At 41.4% G+C, this 22,381-nt stretch overlaps 1 protein-coding gene across 2 annotated transcripts in view; it reads left to right on the top strand.

The window, feature by feature from the left end:
* Positions 1–22,381, top strand: part of arhgap36 (Rho GTPase activating protein 36) — a 72,954-nt gene that overhangs the window by 15,395 nt on the left and 35,178 nt on the right. The window contains exons 1-2 of one of the 2 annotated variants that reach the window (XM_080518856.1): positions 10,990–11,123; positions 21,673–21,829. In XM_080518856.1, the coding sequence (XP_080374982.1) occupies positions 21,694–21,829 (136 nt within the window). In that variant the 5' untranslated portion in view covers positions 10,990–11,123; positions 21,673–21,693. Of the gene's footprint in view, positions 1–10,989; positions 11,124–21,672; positions 21,830–22,381 lie in introns of those variants that run through there. The other variant, XM_080518855.1, reaches the window with a different exon arrangement.

Genomic DNA, 22,381 nt, shown 5'->3' with positions numbered 1-22,381 from the left:
TTACATTTATAAGATGAAACATCATACTCCTCTCAGCTGACGGAAATCTGGGTGGTGTGAAATACAGTCGCTTTGAAACATTTGCACGTCCTTTAAAAAGGAGAGCAGATCCCAGTGCTCATATCCTATGAAAGAGACGATCCACAGCCTTTTCCTCCCCTGTAAAACGTCGAACGTCACAACTTCTCCTTTGTTTAATTGACGGAACATGAAAAAAGTGACACGTGTCACTGAATGGGTCAAATAACCAGGAAATCCACCGAAATTACACAGACTAACCTCCCTGGTCAGCAGTTATGTATTATTCCCCCCTCACTCTGACTGCAGCAGAACAAGACAGTTAAAGGCTGTTTTATACTTGCGGAGCTCGCCGACACGTCAAGTATAGAACCGCCTTCACTCTGTCAAAGCTGCCGACTATCTCCCGATAAGGAAGCTCTCCAAGTCTTCTTATCTGCCCGCTGATAAAAAAAAACCAAAAAAAAAAACCTGAAGGTAGAGGCCGTTCGCTTCCCAGCAGCTGCTGGATTACAGGAAATTAGATATTCGTGTTTGGAGTCGGCTGCCGCCTGCGAGCTGTAAAAATCACATTTATTACACAAATGAGTTTCTCCTGAGCTGTCGGCCCGTCACTTTCACTGAGTGTGTGTTGGTTTGTGCTCGGTGAGGGAGAGAAACACCATGCAGGTCGTTTTATATCCTAAAGTGTATCATTAACCACAGTTAGGGATGAAATATTTATATATATGCACCTGCTTCTGCTGCATAATGGTGAGAGTAAGAGTCATGGTGTGTTTTACACTGCAGTGTGTGTGTGTGTGTGTGTGTGTGTGTGTGTGTGTGTGTGTGTGTGTGTGTGTGTGTGTGTGTGTGTGTGTGTGTGTGTGTGTGTGTGTGTGTGTGTGTGTGTGTGTGTGTGTGTGTGTGTGACGAGGTGCAGGTCATTAAATTCGCTCCAGTGTGATGTCAGTGGTTTTACGGCCGATGTTCAGTGAAAGGACTCCTGAACTCTGTCCTCTCATCACATCTCATCATTCAGTCTGGTTTCTCTTCATGTTGTGTCATAATCCAGTTCGGTAACTTCCTAATTCTGCTTTGACGTCCTCACATGATGAGATAAACACACACGTTTGGCTCGTTGGGATCAGAATCAGAGAAAACTTTATTTATTTAGCAGGTGGCGAGCAGGAAGTCCAATAATTGTCTAATTCAGTGTTTTTCACCCACTGTGCCGCGGCACACTGGTGTTTCCACGAGATCTAGTCAGGTGAGCCGTGGGAAATTATCCAATTTCACATTTTTTTTCTAAAAATCATTTGCTCTTTCAGCCGTTGTCAGCTGTGAGAGCAGTGTGTTGCAGAGTAATCATGTATAAATACTCTTCGCCACTAGATGGCAGCGCAGAACTTTGCCGTTGAAATGTAAAGTGACAGACGTCAGTGTGGTTAATCTCCACCTCCTGCTACCATCTTGTATCAAAGTACTGTGTCAGTGACAGTGATGGAGAAGTTTTTGAAAAGGAAGAATGTGAACCAGGATCTCAGCTCTTCATCCATCAGGTCCAGGTTTCACACTGAGGGAGTCACTATTAAAAAAACACATTGGGAAATACTTTTTTTCTGTATTTATTTGATTCCTGTTGATAAAACTTTGATGAGAATGACTTTATATTGTTTATTGAGGCTACAGAGTTTCACATTTTAACATTTTCAGGTGGTGGTGTGCCTCCAGATTCTTCCAAAGAAAAAAGTGTGTCTTGGCTCAAAAAAGGTTGAAAAACACTGTTTTAATTGTCAAAGATGGTCGCTTGTATCGTGACATTAGTTGTATATAAATCCTTACAATCCAGAATAGAATGACACATGAGGAAGTTTTCATGACTCCTTACAGAAATCCAGTGAGAATTTAAAACCTCTCACAAAAAATTAATCTTTCAAAAACACTTCAATTGCTTAAATTTGACTCTGTTTCAGGTAAAGGCACTGTTCTTAAAATACTTCAAGTATAAAGTACTCCTCTCTGAAACTGAATAAAACTATGAGTTACATTACAACCACATCTGAGTGCTTTTAATTCTATTTCCTTGTATAAACTGTATTTCGAGCACAATTCCAAACAATAAAATAATACAATTAAATTTTTTATTTTAAAGTTTTGATATGAATTGAAATTGAATGTATACTCGCTAGCAGAGTAAGCAAAACGCGCATCCAAAATTTGATAGTACTTTGAATGATATCAGTAAAAGTAGCAGTGTAAGTAATAAAGAACTGAACTGTACTCGAGTACAGTCGTGGTGGTTGTGAGTGTTTTAGAGCGGAAACTGAACAAGGCGCCTCAGAAGTTACTGTAAAGCTGTGAAACCCATTGGTCCTCGGTTAAAAAAAAAAAAAAAAGCTTTGTTCTCATGTGGGAGCGGCTTTTCCCTTCTTATGCTGGAGAGAAATTAAAATCCTGCAGCTTGTGAAGGTCCGTAGTGGAAGATACCATGAGACCTGGAGGCTCACTTGAACTGTGATAAAACCATAATGGCGCCATGCAGATATTTTTACTAGTTCGCAAATAAGCCAAAAGATGCGGAAAATAATGATCTCCGAAATGCTTGTTGCATCACATTTGAAGCTCTAATTTATTGACGAGGTATGAAGTCAAATTTTCATTCGAATAGGAAATCATATAAAGAATCTTGTGGCAAAGAACCTCTGTGTCGAGAACAAACAGTCTATTGAGGCTTTTCCAGCAGAACTCGCTCCAAAAGTACTGAATTTGAAGTTTTCCATCGTATCCCAAATGGCTTTTCTCCAATTTTCTGCAATAAGAGCGAAGTTCCCTTCCTTCTCCTCATTCTGTTTCACATGCAGTGAGCTGCCTTTCATTTATTCTCAGCTCCTATAAAGGTTTTGAAGTACGAGCATCCATAAAGACTTTCAATTTAGCTCTTGTTTGCTCAGTGTAATGACGGGCCTGTAGAAATCCAGACAAATCATCATCGTTCAAACTGATTTGTCCCTTTAGGTTCTGAAACCTGAATTCTAAATGTGCAATATGCTGTAAACACATGAGTGAAAACGCCGCGTCACAGTTTCCAGGGACCAAACATTGGCAAAACAAAAAAAATTGCCAAACGATGTTCAAAGTAATTTTGTCGCACAAACCGTTTGCCAGAGGAGGAAATATAATTTTCAGAACAAAGTTTGCACGGACGTCGTTGAAACAGAAACGTCCATCTGTTTATGGAGTAAAACTGTGGAACTCTTTAAGAGTGGAAGTTAAATGTTGTTTAAATGTTTACAAATTTAAGAAAATGTGCAAAGAGAAAATTCTCAGAGACGATAAAAAAAATTGCAAAAAATTGACTGTAACTGTAGAACTGTAAGACGAAAGGCTGTTTTTGTTATATTTTGTGACCTGGTGAGGAGTTGATGGTGGAACGATGGGGAATCACATTGATTTGATTTTGTTGTAAAGTTGCTAATAGGAGCAGAAAACACAAGATTAATCTTCTCTCTGTTCCTTTTTGTTCATGTATGGATGACAAATATCTATATATATAGTGAAATGGCATGACATAGCATGAACAAATAAATAAACTGATCAAGTTGACACCACCTCAAAGCTTTGATGGCATTCTTGAAATGATTTTGAGTTTTTACGCTGTTCCACCACATAAAGGACTTGATGTGGACTGTTGCAGTACATCAAGTAACACCCAGACCAGAGATGGAGGGATGGAAACACTGCAGGTGAAAAGACTCTCAGTCTTCATTCCTACAGTCATGAATATCAGCAGAAATGGTGACGGAACAAAACATACAACAGTGGGGAGAAAAAAAAACCACCACGGCTGCCAAGATCTTGGAAATGGAAAGGAGATGTTCTTTCCCGCGACAAAAGGGAGAACTGGAAGACTTTATCTTCACTTTATGCGACTTTAAGGGAAACCAGAGTCCTCTGGAGGACACCGCTGGAAGACCACATGAACAAACTGACCTGAAGCGGCTTCGATTTCACATCATTCAACGTCGTCATCCGAAGTTGAGGAAAGTTGCAAAGGTTTGCTTCCTGGAGAATCGTGTGTCGGCTTGCCGGAACATGGATGTGATGATGATTCTGTGAGGGATTTCCTGGAACAAGGACCTTCACCTCACAGCAACAATGAACCGGTTCATGCAAAGATATTGACTGAACAACAAATCAGAGCCATTTCTACTTTTCAGAGGCGTTTGGATATTGTGCATGTTAATAATACTAAGAGCAGAACAATTAATTATTGAAAAACAAAATTATAATGGCATTGTGAGTTAAGCTACATTTATTTAGATTAGAATGGATCAGGGGGGAAAAGCCATGTTTATTGCATTTTCATGGCACATTCAAAGCTCAATTTTACAATTATTCTGTGACCAGACAAATAAAGAAACCTCCCAGTACTTACGATAAACTTAGTTTATCCCTTTTTAGAAAATAAGAACGTCATACTAGCACAATGATAGCAAATAAATGGTGCTTTTGAAAATTGGAATACATTACTAAATTGGACTTTTAACTGCATCAGATCATCACTTGTTTAAAAGAAAAAGGGAAAAGCTGATGTAAGCTTGTTTTGTCTCATTGCAGGCCCGTCTGCTCAGCAGCATGGAGAGTCTGCAGAGGTTTTAAACCTCCAATATATATATATATATATATATATATATATATATATATATATATATATATATATATATATATATATATATACTGTATATAGGTTTTGTTCCCCTGGCTCTGATGTCATCCTGTGGCCTGTAGGTGGCAGTATAGTCAACAAAGTCCAGCTCTGCACCCTGACATAGGACATCCTGCTGCATCATGTCCATCCTGTTTTGAAGCGAGTCAGCACAAAGACCCCGGCTGTGATTCGCCGCTCCACCCACGACCTTTGACCTGGACGTGTGCGGGGGGAGATCAGAGACGATCATTGTGACGGGCGCCGAAAGAAGGAGGTGTAGAAACATGCTGAGTGGTGTATTTATATCCGAGAGATCAATGGCAGAGGATGGGCCCGGGGTCAAAGGTCAAGATTATTTCTGCAGCAATAAGCACTTTTGTGTGTTACGCAACAGAAAGTCCACTGTGTGTGTGTGTGTGTGTGTGTGTGTGTGTGTGTGTGTGTGTGTGTGTGTGTGTGTGTGTGTGTGTGTGTAAGCTTCACTTTCAGTTTCCCCTTTCATCAGGAAAGTGGCAACGATGACCCCCACTCAAAAAAAATTATAAAATCAAAGCATGCGTGTTGCTTTTTTGATCTAATCAGAATAAACCCAACAAGATTTTATAAGCTTTTCTGAACTATTTGGAGATTTGGACATTGGAGCTTTAAGTTGCGTTATGTGTGTAATTTTGGACAGTTTAATAGTTTGATAGATTTCATTAAATGTGCAAAGAATGAGTATTAGCATTTAGCCTCGCTGTTGAAAGAATGTCCTCCTGTCAAGCCTCGTTTCCGCCGTAATAAAAAAAGGTTTATCAAGAACAGAGTCTCAGAGTGGAGAGGCCGTGATGTCATCGCCCGTATCTTCTAATCAATTTTTGGTGTATTTCTGTGGCACAACTACAGCGCCACCTATAGTCCTGCCATATGTACTACATTGTTTTGAGTTGTATTGATTGTTTTTGAGACGGGACAAGAACGAGTTTAAGCTCGTGTGGACCTGACAATTTATAACTAAACAAAACTGTGAGAACACTTAGATTGGAATCAATATTTTCCTGTTTTTTTCTTTTTAATGGAAAAATTAAAGAGGAATTTCAACACTCTGCCTCTTTGATCGACAACCCGTCGTGCGAAATACAGGAAAATGGCGACCAAGTATTTTTCTACTTCGTTGCAACTAGAACGTTAAGAAATGTGGGTTTTGGTCAGTGGGTCTTATTTTGGACGCCACTGCTGGAAGGGGGAAGTTTTCTGGCTTCCATCGACAACGTTTAAAGTCCCAGTGAAATGTAAAACACTACTTTGCAAAAAACGATAGTTGGGTTCTACTTCTAAGGTTCCTCCGACTCTGCCCCACCACTGTTGTCGCATAACAAAGTTATTTGAATTTTGAATCTCCAGCCGAGGAAGTCGGGGGAATCCTTCTTCTTCGTGGGCGTGACGTCAAGAGTTGTGCAGATCTCCATCTGTTGTGTTTATATCGGCTTGTTTCCTCTTAAATATCCAAGTTTAACAGTGTTTTGAAGTTATAGTCGGTGTTTTATGAGCCTTGACGAAAGATTGAGCCTGGAAGAGACCGAGTGTCAAAACTCTGATCCTCCATAATGTAAACACAACTTGGGCGTGTGCACAACTCGTGACATCACTCTATTATTGTCAGAAGCTCCGCCCAGCAGCGGAAATACCAACGTTTATCTGAGATTTTCTCGCAGATTGTCGTGTTTTAACATTTTACCCTCGGGCCAGTTAGCATAAAAATGTCCCTAGAAGCGACAGCCAGAGTGTTTTGGAGGTCTAATCTTCATTTCACTAGGACTTTAAAGGACACGTTCACTAACATTGAAAACCAGGAACCCCTAAAAATAGAAATATCAAGCAGTTCATCCAGGCTGCTCTAGGTTGTAGAAAGTGTCATGGATGGTTCCCTCCCCTCGCTGGATTTCACCACAGGAAGTTGTGTAAACACGCCGCCTGCTCCCCCCGCGGAAACGCTGGAGGGCTAAATTAAAAATATTGAGTCTGGATCCAGATATTTTTCTTGTTAAGACGAGCTGAAGACGGATCCAGAGGGAGTGTTTGGGAGAAATGTCGAAACGCATCACAGTCTGGAGCTTTTCTGGCAGCTGAAAGAGGAAAGTGAAGAGACTTGGGAACAAGATGTCAGGCTGAACTTCGAGATGATTCCCTTCATGTTTGTGTTGCTCAGACTTGTTTTCGTTTCCTCGCCATCCGACCTTGTTCGCTGCTGCAGCCGGTTTATTATTAATACTTCCCGGTGGAGCTCATGTCTCCTTCTCGCGTTCCACCGTCCATTTTGTCCGTTTTAGATCACGTTAAAGGGTTTGACCCTGGAGGTCAGAAGGCGTCCATTTCAGCCACTGTTTGTTTTTGGTCACAGCTGGAGCGCTGACAGACACTTTCCAGGCGTGTTTCCACACGTGTGTGTGCGTGTGTGTGTGTGTGTGTATTTGTGTGTGTGTGGACATAAAGTCACACACACAAAGCCCTTCGCACTTCTGATGGAAAGCATCTGATGGTTGTCAGTGTCTTGATTAATACCTCAGCTAATATGTGCTTTCCTCGATTTAAACAGTGACGTAAGAGCGCAGTGCTTCAGGAACAACTCATTGCATTGTTTTTATAAACGACTTGGACAGTAACACCAAAAAAATGTTGAAATGTTTCCAGCATGTCGACACCGTGAAAGAACAAAGATATTCAGTGATTAACTCGGTTGGTGTTGTAGTTGTGTTTGGGGCCACTCCGTTACGTATATACATCCATACATCCATACATCCATACATCCATACTTCTTCTTTCCTGCTCCGTCCACACGGGGTCGCAGAGGCAGCATGGAGAGCAGTTAAACGTCCTGCAGCTCGTCTGGCAGGACGCCAAGCCGCTCTAACATGTTGTAAAGAGACGTGAAGCCTCCCCAGAGAGCGTTGGGTTGACATCCTCCCATTGCTTACCCAAATACTTGAACTTCACAAAACCCTCATAATGCCTCCCTTGATAATCGGCGAGAGGGTAAGGAGCTGGTCGGCTGTTCCAGGGACATGACTTACTGGGTCGGAGTATCCTTTCTCATAAACCAGCATTTACTTCACTAGGAGTGTGATACTTGTATATTTTGCACACTCCAGTCACGTTTGTTTTAAATGAAGGACCACCAATTCAGTCTGTCAGTCCAAAAGCTTTGTACTGAAGGTCCAACACAGCTCAATAAACCTCCATGTCTTGTATACCTGTTGAAATACTCATTAATGCTCTGGAAGAAAGATAATTTACGTGAATTTGGACGGAGCAATTGGTTGTTGGTAGCAGACGGCCGGTCTGAGTGTCTCGCAAACTGCTGATCCACCAGAACTCTAACACACAACAGTCTCTAGGGATCACAGTGAACGGTCCAAAAAAAGAGAAAACTGTCCAGTGAGCAGAAGCTTTCTGGGCCAAAATGTTGTGTTGACGCCAGAAGCTCAGATGAGCGTGACCAGACTGGTTCCAGGTGAAAGAAACGCAACAGTAACTCAGTCAAGAACAGGAAACTGAGGCTCAAACTGTGTCCTTCAATTGGAGAATAAAAATACATTGCCTGGTCTGATGAGTCTGATGAGTCTCCACGCTCAGATGGTTTTCTCAGTGACGGCCATAAACAAGAAAAGATGGAACCATCCCGTCTGGTTTGAACTGTTCAGGCTGTTCAGAGTGTGATGGTGTGGACGATACCTGGCAGACTCTGGTTTTCTTACAATGAATTGAGCATTGTTCAAACACCACAGCAGAACTGTTTGTGACCATGTCCATCCCTTTAAGACCAGCAGGAGAACACACCAGGTCTCCTGTTTTTTAACATGACAATGAGTGGACTGGGCTCAGAAAGCCTCTGTCGTAGAGACTGAAGGTGGAGGAGGAGATCCACATCCAGGATGTTTAGCTTGTTGTGCCACACAGAATGAAACCAGTTCAGATGGTTGAAGTGGGCAAGAGTTGCCTCATGTTTTGGCCGGAGTGTGTGGGTGTGTGTGTGTGTGTGTGTGTGTGTGTGTGTGTGTGTGTGTGTGTGTGTGTGTGTGTGTGTGTGTGTGTGTGTGTGTGTGTGTGTGTGTGTGTGTGTGTGTGTGTGTGTGTGTGTGTGTGTGTGTGTGTGTGTGTGTGTGTGTGTGCCTAATCCTGATTCCTGCTTCTCAGGTTTAGTTTATTGTAACTTCACTGAATGTTTCCACCACTAATGCATTGTTTCCTTTGTCAATGAAGGTTGGGGAGAAGTTTATGTTCCCACATGGAAAGAACCTATACGAGGACATATGTGCATATATGTGTATATATGTCACATATAGGCAAAATTGAGGTGCATATATGTGAATATTCAGGCCATATAGGTCTCCTGTACTGCTTCTTTATTTCCACATATATATAGCCCATATCTCACTTTGGCAACTGTCATACATTATCAAGGCAATAACTAAGAACTAAATAAAAAAAACAATTATGTAAGAAGAACATATAGGTGCATGTATGCACACATATATACATGCATATATGTACCTATATAGGTACCTGTATGCACGTATATGTGTACATATATGTGCATTTATGTACATATAATATAGGAAAACGGCCAATTTTATATATCTCACATATATTAAAACCCTATATCAAACCCTATAAAAAAACCATATATGTTTATATAGGTTCTTTCCATGTGGGTTTTTGTCCTCGGGCAATTATGTTTTGGTTCGTATGCATGAATTTCATCATCTTTTTGCAAAATCTGTTCACCAGAATTCCATGAAATCGTCAGGTATGATTTGTCATCACTCAAAGACCAATCGATTAGATTTTGGGATCTATTTGGGTAACTGTTTCTGAATGAATTCCAAAATTTAAAAATTTAAAAAAGGAAAAAAGCCCCATACAAAGCAGATGTAAGAGGCACCTCAGAGGAGGTCAGCGTCTCCTTCAGAGTTCCACACTGAGCCATTGGCTCTCTGGTAGAGGACGTAGTTTTCATCAAGGCTGCAGCAAGGAAGCTGCCATTAGCCTCCTGCTAGCCTCCTGCTAGCCTCCTGCTAGCACCCTGCTAACTCCGCTCCAGCGCTCACAGCTAATATCTCGGTTTGACAAGAGTCCAGAAACACCGATGTGAGCTCACTGACTCGGGTAGCGGTGTGTCTGTGTGCCTCCCCTTAGGTTTTCACATAGCGAGGCCATCTGACAGGCGAGTTAGCATAGATATGAGCTAACGGCTAACAAATACCTGTTCCAGTTTCATGCTGTTTGAAGCGGAGCTTTCTGTTTCTGTTAAGGTTTGGAGGAAAATGTGGAAAATATTGAAGTAAAATATCAGCACTTGGGCAGACGTTTTAATTAAGTATGTAACAAACAAGGCCTCTTGAGTCTTAGTTTTACTTTTCTGTTTTTTTTTTCATAACTGAGGCTCGTGGTAAGTGAAGTATTCTGCCTCAAAAAGTAGAATTCAAATGATCAGAATCAGGTTTTAGGTTCTTCTCTCACTGGGCACATTGAATCTCACAAACATCATCTTATTCCCTGACATAATTCTTCTCTTCTTTTACTCTCTCAGCTTCACTTGCTCATCTGTCCTTTTTATAGAGCTTTTATCCTGTCGTTTTAATCCTCCTCCTCCTCCCTCTCTCTCTCTCTCTCTCTCTCTCTCTCTCTCTCTCTCTCTCTCTCTCTCTCTCCCTTCCTCCCTCACTCTTTACTTCCCTCAGGTTTTTGTCTTCCTTCCTTCTCTTTTCCCATTTCACGTTCCTTCCAGTCTTCACATTCTCTTCCTCTTAACTTCCCTCCATCCAGGTTTATCCTCCACCTTCTCCTCACTTTGTGCTTCACTATTTCTTCCTTATTTCATATTTAAACTGATTTTATTTGACTTCCATCACCCCCCCCCCCTCTACCTCGTCACTTCCCATCTTTGATCCAATTCATTCTTTTAGAATCATTTTGTTCTCATTTCACTGACTTTGCTTTCCTCCCACCAACCTTTATCCTTCTGCATCTGCTCCTTTCCTTCATGTATATTTCTGCTTTTCCCATCTTGTCGTCCCGTCTGAGTCTTCCTCTGTCCCACTGTCCTCCCTCCTCTCTGTCTTGCCTCTTTCCCTCCTTTTCCCCCTCGTTCTGTTTCCCGCACTCCCTTCCTTTCTCCTCCCTCTTATGTTTATGTTCTCACTATGCTCCACTCCTCCTCCTCCTCCTCCTCCTCCTCTCTTAATCTAACTCTCTCAGCCCTCCCCGTGGCTCCTGGTTCTCTCACTCCGACTCTACATCAACTCCTCCAACTCTCTCCGCTCTGCGCCGGGATGCATTTGTTTGTGGGACAACGATCTGGATAACGGAGGTTCAGGAAGCTACAGGAACGACTGTAGGGGGATTTTTATTGAGTGAAAGTGACGCCCTGATACAGGTACAGACTCTGTGTGTGTGAAAACAATGATAGTTCAGCCCTTTTTGTCAATTTCGTCCTCGTTCAGGCTTTCAGACGTTTCATTTAAATGTTTTCAGGTTGAACCTTTTTGTTGTGTTTCATTTCAGAAGACAGATAGTCTGGTATTTGCATTCTGGCCAGTGTTTCCTTGAAGATATCCATCATGACGGATGATATTAGGTCTTGACGTACGATGTAAAGCCTTTTTAAAAACCCACCGGAGGCTGTGGGCTAAAATCAGGCAGGTGCGTTTGATGAACCCATTGATAGATGTAAACAAGGTCACTTCATTAATTCCTCCATATGAGGTCAAGACAACATGCGTCTGTGATTTATTTATGGTGTGTGTGTGTGTGTGTGTGCGTGTGTGGGTGTGTGCATTTGTTTTGCCAGTTTTGTGGGGACGTCACAGGAACACACCTGTAAGGTCCAACTTCCCTTTCAGGGACCGTACTCCTTGATCCAACACTTAGAATAAGTGTTAGGATGTAGTTTGAGGGTTTAGGCTGCAGTGAGGCTTTAGTAGCTGGTAACTGTATTTCCTCAGGTAACTATTAACCATAGACCAGTGCTGTACAAATGTGCATGTGTGTTATTATTCTATTTTGCCCTTTATGGGGCCCAAACACTGAGGGCACTCACATTAAGGTGAGACACGTTTTAATTGGTGATTTCAACTTTCCTGCAGCCTTTGAGTGAAAATGAAGACGATCAATGAGGTGGAGCCTCAATCTGTGTGTATTACTTCCTTTAGAGAGAACAAGAACTGGGTTTCATCTGTGGGGAAAAAAGTGTTTGGTTCTGGGTCCTATTGAGTTTTCTATATGCAGACTTTCACACAGGAACAGGTTGTGTGTGTGTGTGTGTGTGTGTGTGTGTGTGTGTGTGTGTGTGTGTGTGTGTGTGTGTGTGTGTGTGTGTGTGTGTGTGTGTGTGTGTGTGTGTGTGTGTGTGTGTGTGTGTGTGTGTGTGTGTGTGTGTGTGTTAGCACACCAATTTAGTCATGCCTGACACAACCAGGCTGCTGAGTCGATGACGGGTCTGTTTTTAAATCTTGAGTGCAGCCAAGGGGCCTATTAGTGCTCCCTGTCTGTTTACCTAAACCTGCATCTGTGTGTGTGTGTGTGTGTGTGTGTGTGTGTGTGTTATTTCCTTTGTGTGCACGAGCCAGCACCTTTGCACAACTAATGGAGGTGAGAATGGGGGCCGTGGTGTGGTTTTGAGGAGGGATAATGGGACCAGCGTCGACTCACAATGTGAATAACATGACGGCGATGCTCCTTCATTACAATGAACCTGTAAGGAACCAGAGCAGCCACGGAGTGTGTGTTTTGTGTTTTCACATGGAGTGTGTGCTTTGTGTTTTCATCACGTCAGACACTCCCCCAGTGAGGAAACAAATGGACCCCCGCATGTTTATCCCTTATTATCTGAGGAAATCGGTGAACATAGTTCTGTGTAGGTATTACATAAAGAGGCCATAAGCAGCGTACTGATGAGGAGGAAAGGAGCCACTCTCTCCGGTGGTGAGCTGAGAGAAAACACCCTCCGGTACCGTGAGGGGATTGTCTCTGTCCAGCCAGGCAGCAAAGCCTCCAGCGGAACAAGATGAAACGCTCTCAGAAAAGATGTTTTACATTTCACGTAGCGGCTGTGACGTTTCTTGGAGTCGGACACCAGGATTAAAAATCAAAGACTGGACCACATTCTTTACTGAAAGCAGGAGGAGAAATACTTTTCATTAAAAGGTGGATGAAGGGAGGGATCCTGATTCTTTTGATCAACTCTGAGGGAAGCTGCAGATATTGCCATGCATTACAGAATGTTTCTACTCTTCACCTTGAAGCATTTGTTTAATAAACCCGTGAAAGGAAAAGTGTTGTTGCTCCGGCTCTCCAACATTATTAACATAAGGAACAGGAACGCAGGTCTTCACAGACTAAATCATATCCGCCAGGCGCCTCTTCTCTGAGCTCAGATCGAATGAAACTATCTGATCTTGATGCATTTGAGGGTAACTGAAGATTGTAAATTGTTGTGTCTGCGTGTTTACCCTGCGGTTTGCCCGCTGCACACCTTCCTGAGCCGGTTAGAGTGGAACAGATAATAGATGAATTACTGAGGAAATGCTCTTTAGAGGTGTATATATTCGTACCTATTGGAAGACACACAGGATTGACATGGAGTTTATTTTGCTGCTTTCATATTCATGTTATTGCCTTTTTATTTGTGGCAGTGCTTTTGTGTTTATCTTATACTTTCTGTATTTGTGCTCCACCTTTTTATATATTGACGTTATGCATTTTATTTTTGTGATGTAGCTTTTGTATTTATGTCGCAACTTTATATATTCATGTTGCATCATTTGAATTCAGTAGCGTGGAGCCGTGTTTCAGTCAGTCTGACGAGTTCCTTGAACAAGGTCCCCGAAGTGAGTCCGGTATTGTATCATCAATCTACCGCCATCACTCCAGAGTAGCAGATAACAACAGAGTCATCACCTCCTGCCCGTGAGCCAATCAGTCAAGCTCATTTCAATGACGACAGCAAGACCAGCACTAGAAACTCTGCTGGCCCTGAGGAGGTCCGTCAATAACACATCAAACTCTGATTGGATGATGACACTGTCACTCAACATTTTAACCCAATAGCAGCGTTCAGCTTCCATCAGAGGTTAGCGATGATTTCCTCTGCTAGTCCCAGCAGAGGAAAGGAGCTGTGATGCGTTTAGAGGACGTAGGAGATTTGAGCTCCACAAAATATAACCAGTCGTCTTCTGGATAAAGTTGCTAAAGTCACTCATTGATTCCAGACACAGATTTCAGAATCACATTTAAATTATTTAAAAAAAATGAAAAACTATTTTTGACAGGGCTAGCAGTGTTAGCAGTGCTAGCCCTGCTGCTCCTGACTTCACACCACTGCTTGAATTTGCGCTGTAGCATTTGTGTTTATGTCAGGGCTTTTGCATTTGTCTTGTAATAGTATTTGTATCTTTGTTTAAATTTTTATATTTGTATTTTGCTTTTCTATTTTGGGTTAGGGTTCCATGTTGGTTGCAGATTTTTCTTTTTCTGCTGTTTTGTATTTGTGTTGCCATTTTTGCATTTGTCTTAGTGCTATTGTTTTCACTTTTTAATGTTTGCTTGTATTGGCGCTTTTTAATTGCCACGTGTTTTATTCACGTGTTGTTACTTTTCTATTTGCGTTGAAGCCCAAGGACTGTGACTTTTGTGTTTGTATTGACGATTTAGCATTGTTTATTGTACCTGTGTTGATCCTTTTGTCTGTGATGTAGCTTTCCTGCAATTAGCGGCAGCTCTGGTGGAGCTGAAGCATCTGTTAACCATCAGACTGTTTGTTTATCACCTCATCAGGCGGCAACAACAACAACACAAAGCTGAGGTGGACACGTTTCTGTCTCGTCTGTACAATCAAGCAAATTCTTCCCACGTGGCTTTGACTACAAACCCAAACTGACTCGATTTGCAATGTTGTTAGTTGCTATGGAGCTAACCAAGTTGTTATGTTGGTAAACACTGACCCATCTAACCCTGGAGTTACCTGAAGATGGTGTCTGTTACTATTCTATTAAACCCCTGTTTACCAGGGGGGTGGCACCTCGTTGATCCTGAGCTAACAAACCCTGGTCGCAATTCAAAACAAGTCCAGTCTACAGTGAGGGTTATAATGCGTTTTGGCCAGCATTAACATTAGCAGCCTCAAAAAAAATAAAAATAAAAAAAAATAAAAAATTAAGCTTGCTGCTTTAAAAAAAAAAAAAAAAAAAAGAATCAAGACAGATTGGGAGCCTTTTCTTCTATCAATGGGACAGAATATGAAACATATGAGACAGAATATGAGATTTAAATATGACATATTGTATTTGTCAGTGCAGTTTAAGGTCTTTGTTTCACACTTCCTGTGCTGTAGTTTGCCATGTGGCTTGAATTGTCTCTGCAACCTCACAGTCGGGTGCTCGATTTCAATTCAGCCCTAAAAAAAACCCAAACTACTTTACACAATTAAGGTTCATTTTATGTGATTTATTTTGTATGGCCTGCCGGTGTAATCGCAATAATCACAGTGAAGTGTGGACGTGTCTACCATTTATTTAGCCTGCGAGGCAATAAAAAAAAAAACCATACTTTGATTAATCATTTAATACAAATCTTTAAATTATTATAGAGTTATATTACTTGTGCTTTGTAACCTGTAATAACAGATGAATACCAAATCTACCATCTTTTCTAAAACACTGCTATTGGCCATGCACACAAGGTTTATTGATACAGCATCAAATACATGTGATGTCAAAACATTTGGCATTGAAATAATAGATGAAATCACATCGTTTAAACAAATAATTTATAATACATTTTAACGCATTTGCAGTGAATGTTTACACAACATATACAGTGTATTACAATTTGCAACTCTATTGGTCAACCCACTGAACTATTATGCAAACGTATTAGAACGGCAATCAAGAAAATGTAAATGAAGAAATAAAACGATGTGTTAAAATGTAAATTCAAGATGAGAAAGGAAGGCGACGCGGAAACTTGCAATACTTGCAAAGTGTATATTTCTTCAAAGAGAGGGACTACGACCAATATGCAGGACAATTCACCAACGCCCCCTGCTGTTCATACTGTAGGTTTCATTTCCAAATGAAAAATCGATAAAGAGCCAAGTCTCTGAGCAGAATCGAAAACGGAATCAGAATTGTAAAAAATCCTATCAATTCCCATCCTTACTGACGACTCAGCTTCAGTCTCCGTAGTGAAACAACCAGCATGGAGGTTTGTTTCCACCAGCGGTGGACCGTCGGGGCCTTCAAGGCTTCTCTGCAGGTCGAAGAAAAACAACTGAGTCACAGACTGATGTTGATTATATTTTGTCCAGGAATACTTTTTAAATAATTCCAATAATTCTGTCCACTTCTTCTCACAGCTTCTCCCCGGCTGCGCTGCTTCCAGCAGATCGTACTTCCACATTAAAGCTTTTAACCAATCACATTTCAGCTATGATCTGTTGCCGGGTAAAGAAAGCTGCCCGAGGCCTTCACATTCAGTTCTGCAGGCGTCTGCAGTGTAAAACTAGTGTCGGTCATGCTGCTCTTCAACCAATCAGATTTTGATATTGGGGAGGCGGGGCCTTCTAGCAGGCCTCTTGTGACATCACTGTATTCAAGCCCTCTGATTGGCTGATCAGAGAGTTCAACTCTCCAGCTCGCTAGCTGCATCTGTAGCGAGCTGCACGAACAAAAATATAGTTGTTTCTTTAATAGTAGTTTTATCAACCTACAATGACTAAAGGAGAAGATAAAGACATTTGGTTGCAGATTTATTGTCAAAACTATTTTGAAGCCAGACTTTTCCAAGATGTCATTGAACGCACCGCAGAGAGGTATTATTTACCTGCGCTCACTACAAACTCCATGGCAGGATTCAGGATGATATTATTTGCCATTATATTATTTTTACGACCAGGAAAAGCTGACGTTCGTTTCCCTCCTCGACCCAGAAGCTTCGGGAAAAGCAGCTGCTTTTTTATGCAGCAGGAGACGAGAACTTGGATTGTTTTTCATTCTGAAGTTATTTATTCTGGCGACACGAGTATCTATCTGTGATGCAAAGGCTTTTTATACGGCATTTCTGCATGGTAATATGGTTTTTGTAGCCATAGAGGAGTTATTGAGGGGCGGATTGACTCAGACCAGCAGTGAAGGCCCGGCTCTGAAATACACTGGTTTCCACCAAGTGTCTGAATCATGTCGACTGGAAGTGATAATGTATGAAACAACCAGTCAGTTGCTTTGATTTCTGATTCAGATTATTGACCCACAGTTGAATTGGAGTCTGCTCAGGAGACAAACCCAGAACAAACGGATTCCCTGTCACTGATGCAGAGTTTCATCATTCCAAGCGTCCCGGTCTTGACTTATTAAAGCTGAAAGGTTTTGAACCACCGGTTGGAAATCCTCCACACTCCAGTGAAGCCAATCCATTGTGGCTCTGCGGTCGCTGACTGAACGCTTCAGCGTGATTGCAGTTGCGTACGACGCGTCGTACTTCCTCCAGCATTACTGTCAATGACGCATTCTTCTTCAGTTCGGTGGTCGGCGGCAACGCGTCCTGTGAAATCAGGAGTTCATGACTCGCGGACATAATTCAGAGAAAAGTTATTCTGAAAGCCAAAATGCTGACGGCACAATAGTGTCTGACAGGAACTGCAGTGAAGAAAACATATCTACTTCTTCATATCAGTGGATTTCTGCGACGATCGTTCTGGTTTAATTTAATTTTGACATTTACCCACATGGAAAGAACCTATATGAGGATATATGTGCATATATGAGACCTATAAGCAGCTTATATGCACATATATGCTGCATTTATGCCACATATAGGCAAAATTGAGGTGCATATATGTGAATATTCAGGCCATATAGGTCTCCTGTACTGCTTCTTTATTTCCACATATATATAGCCCATATCTCACTTTGGCAACTGTCATACATTATCAAGTAATAACTAAGAACTAACTAAAATACAATTATGTAAGAAGAACATATAGGTGCATATATGCACACATATATACGTGCATATATGTACCTATATAGGTGCCTGTATGCACGTATGTGTACATATATGTGCACTTATGTACATATAATATAGGAAAACTGCCAATTTTATATATGTCACATATATTAAAACCCTATATCAAAACCTATATTTAAACATATATGTTTATATAGGTTCTTTCCATGTGGGTATCGCTGCCTGGATTATTTTACAGGCGGCGTCCATCTTTTAAACTTGGTCCGTGTTAAACTGTTTTCTGCAGTAAAGAGAGGAAACGAACTGTGGCTTTGGTTTGCATTCATCGCCGTTCGCTTGGTTTGAGCGTCCGTCCTCCATAAAGTGTCCTCAAAAACCAACTTGTCCCACAGAGTGAAACTCAGAGAAGCCGAGTGCTTGTCTGTGGCGAGCCGGTCGGTCGCCCGTCACAATGAGACGGAGAGAAAAATACAGTCTGATGTTTAGGTTCACAGACATAAACACTCGGTCTAAATGTCACATTCTCCTCTTGACATTTCGGACTTTACCATACTGTCGTCCTTTCCCACTGGAACTCCAGCCTTTTGTGGGCGGCGCCCGTCCACTCTCACCGCAGTCCCATCGTCTGGCGGCGTTTAGCATTAAGGCCAAAGCAATTTTCTCCAATCAAGCGCTTTCGCTGCGGGCTGAGGCCGCGAGGCACAGCGGGGTCTATACGTACACATTCCATCTTCGTCTGCTCTCTTTCTATAGAAGTCGCGCACGACTCCAATTTCACAAAAGAGACGACGCATTAAAACGGAATGCAGCGATTTGGAATTCAAACGAAGCTTTATTTCATGAACAAAACATCATTGAAGATGTGGAAAGGAAGGCATTTTTTTTCTATTTGATGGAAATCAGTAAGTCATTTTTGAGTTTGTTGAAGCAACAAAGGGGGAAAAGAAAGAAAGCTTCTGGAGAATAGAAAAAAGTTCAAAGAGCATTTTAGAGCGGTAAAGTCTCTCAGAAGTGAAGACTGGCACATGGTTATTAATCTGCAGGAATTGACGTATAAAAACTAGACGCTGGTCGTTTACCAAAACTGATTCTGTACAGGAAACCGCTGCAGGGACTCTTCCAGCAAACAATCCACTTGATAAAACTGTCTGGAGAAGATATTTAAAATGAGCTGATATATTTCATCAAGCAGTAAAACACCTGTCAATATTTTATATATATATTATATTTACTGTGTTTATTTCACATATGTCCTACAACCTTTTTGGAACCGGAGCTTTACTTTCACCTCTGAAATACAACTTTAAAAGTGCAGCAAACTCTTTTGTTTTCTGTGACACCAAAACATCTCGACTTGGTGTTTTCCTCATACGTTTATGTAATTTTTGCCATCTGTCATTTGGTCGTTGTTACCTAATCCGACATCTAAAAATCTATTTAAAATTTTTAACGTTTTAAAAATGTGCTTTTCTTAACGTGTCTCTTTATGTGTGGCAACTGTGTTTGCTTATTTTCTATATCATACATGTAGAAAGAAATGCATATTTACACACTATGCTCATTGTTTATGAAGGCAGCCGTGCATTATTATTAAAACAAGCGTTATCTCTGGCTGCCTGCCATGTTTCTGTGATGTGTGGATGTTTTCGGAGCGTCGCTCCTCCAAGTCTCACCACATGGTTTCGTTTAGCCGTCCTCACAGTTATTTGGGAGAATTTGCCAAGTTGAAACGACTGAATCTTCAGAAAGCGATGCAGGTGAACGCGCAGTAAACTGGAACAAAAGAACCGCAGCGTAGGTTTTTGGTTTTTTTTAGGTTAAAAAAAACAAAAAACAATGAATAAAAAGAGTTCATGAGGCGGACTTGATTTATTCACATGTTGTTGTGCAGAATTCCTCTGTTTTCATGCCTGTGGCCTCGTTTCTGTCCACAATCATCCAACACACACTTTTTGAAGGGTGAAGCATAAAGTCGGGTTTAGTGTTTGTCTGGTTCTCATTAACCTGCGACCTCCGCATCTCTTCACAACACTCCCTTTACTCTCTTTACTCTTCTTTTTCAGTCTGTGTGTCGCCAGTAAAGCTTCAGAAATGTGGCCAGTGATGATGAGATGAGCGCAAAAGAAGAATTTCCATACAAACAAAGACGTTTAGGACGTTTGTCCCACAATAAAACGTTCATAGCAAAAAACTAAAAATGATAGAATGAAGGTTGAATAAATAAATGGACTTAATGTGATGAGGTTATACTTGCTTTACAAAACGTATAAATGAAAGAAAATCATGCCACGAATGTCGATACAAAAGCTACGATACTTTCTCATGTTTCTTTAAAACTTCAAAACAAAAATAATAACTGTACCCAGTGGTTTTCCCAAAGACAATTCATGTTTAGAGTCTCGATCAAAAGAGCTGTTTTTTGTCCATTTCTATCAAATAAAATTCTTCTGCTTCAAGTGATTAAGGAAGTTTTTTGTTTCTGTGTTTGATTTGTTTGTTTCACTTTTTGTTTGTTTGTTTGTTTGCCTTTGCATATACTTGATTAGAAACTATATGAAAATGAAAGGGAGAGCAATAGATGGAAGATGCATGTCTGTGAAACATATCTTGAACTACTGAATGATATTAGAGATATAGATGATGTATATAGACGTGTAAAATATATCTCCCTGATTGTTAAAAAATAACATGTAGTTTATTATTGATGATATTTCATGACTACAATTTAGAATTAATTTTGCTGTTTGGACTTTTGTAGTCATTTATTTTTCTTTACTTTTTTAGCCTATTTTAACTAATTCAGCTCAATTGGTTGTTTTATTTTGCCATTTTGACTTTTGACATGTTTTTGCTCCTTTCTTTACAGTTTCAGTTTGTTTTTTTTAGCAAATCCTAGTAACAGTTTTTCCCCGTTTTTTTTTTACTTTCAGCAGTTTTAGCCTTTTTCAACCACTTTAGCCAGGAGAGTCTTTTTGTAAATAAGCCACATATGCAAATACATTAAAAAAGATAACAATAGGATAAAATTGCTCTACTTATAATTTTCAGAGAGCGTCAAAGAGCCAATCCCATGAACACATGTGGCTCTGGTGGATCTAAATGGTCTTTAGTTGAGTGATTTTGTGTCTCTGTACCAAATTTCCACGACACAATTGCAACTGTCATCTGGTGCAGAGGTTTCCTGAAATGCACCGTAGCATTGTGAGGACTGGAGGTCTATGGGATGTTTGTTTGTTGAGCTCAGCAGCTTCTATTCCTCCACAGGCTGAATGCACCAACAGGGCAAAAAATGACATAGGAGCACATTTTAATCTGGTAAAGTGGCGTTAATTCACGTGTATAGAAGCTGTAACACCAGATCGGTCACACACAGGTTTCCAGGTGTTCCTGGTTTGGAGAGTCTGAGCAGTAATTTGTCAGAGTCCAGAGTCAGACAGGAGACTAAACAGCATTACACAAAGTGAGTTCATTGCAGTCTTTGTGAGGTAAACATGTGGGGTTAAGGGGTATGGCCACACCCCCCCCCCCCCCCCCCCCCCCAACGGGTTTAAAAACTTTGACTGTGCCTACAGAGAGAGAGATTTAAATGAGCTTTCATTGTATGCAGATGTTAAGGCCAACAGACAAAGTGTTTGATAATGGGTGAAGCCTATTGGGGATATAAATAAACATATGATTCGTTGAAACAAGAGTGGGAACATAAATAATGGGTGTTTGTGATTCTCTGCTGATAGTTGAACAGTGGAGGATTTCTTTTCTTTTACTTTTTTTTTTTTTTTGCCTCAAAGAACTTGATGGTCCGTTGGTCATGTTCCATGATTACAGCCATTTGATTGTAGTGTTTCAGTTGAAATACCTTGACAGAGAAGATCAACCGGTGATTGGGACTGATTGTCCGACGCCACGGCGGCTCACGTGAAGCTCCCCCTCGGCTCGTGGCTGACCTGCTCGTGTGTCCGCAGGGCGACCAGACGTGGGCGACCATGCTGGGGCAGAGCGTCCGGCTGCAGCCGGTTCCCATCCAGAGCCTGTCGGAGCTGGAGCGAGCCAGACTGCAGGAGGTGGCCCTGTACCACCTGGAGGAGAAGGACCTGGACTTCAAGATCACCATACCCAGAGGTACCGGGGCCACTTGCTCTCCAAAGACCTCAAGACTGCATATGTACAGATCGCACAGTTTTCCAAAACTCTTCGGAAAGACAGAAGTCAGATTTGTTTCATTTTATTTAAGAAGCTCAAAAATGTCTTTAAAGTCCCAGTGAAATGTAACACACTACTTTGCAAAAAACGCTAGTTGGGGTTCTACTTCTAAGGTTCCTCCGACTCTGCCCCACCACTGTTGTCGCATAACAAAGTTATTTGAATTTTGAATCTCCAGCCGAGGAAGTCGGGGGAATCCTTCTTCGTGGGCGTGACGTCAAGAGTTGTGCAGATCTCCATCTGTTGTGTTTATATCGGCTTGTTTCCTCTTAAATATCCAAGTTTAACAGTGTTTTGAAGTTATAGTCGGTGTTTTATGAGCCTTGATGAAAGATTGAGCCTGGAAGAGACCGAGAGAGGAGAAAAGGAGCACAGGCGGCGGGAGCGGCTAGCTCGGGCGGCTAGTAGACGATCAAGTAAAACCTGGACTCATCTTCGGTGATTCCACGCAGTCAGAAAAGCGCTTCGACA

Source organism: Blennius ocellaris (assembly GCF_963422515.1).
Source record: "Blennius ocellaris genome assembly, chromosome: 23".
In the NCBI taxonomy this organism is placed as follows: Eukaryota; Metazoa; Chordata; class Actinopteri; order Blenniiformes; family Blenniidae; genus Blennius; species Blennius ocellaris.
Note: the sequence above shows the minus strand (reverse complement) of the source record. Positions and strands in the feature narration are given on the sequence as shown.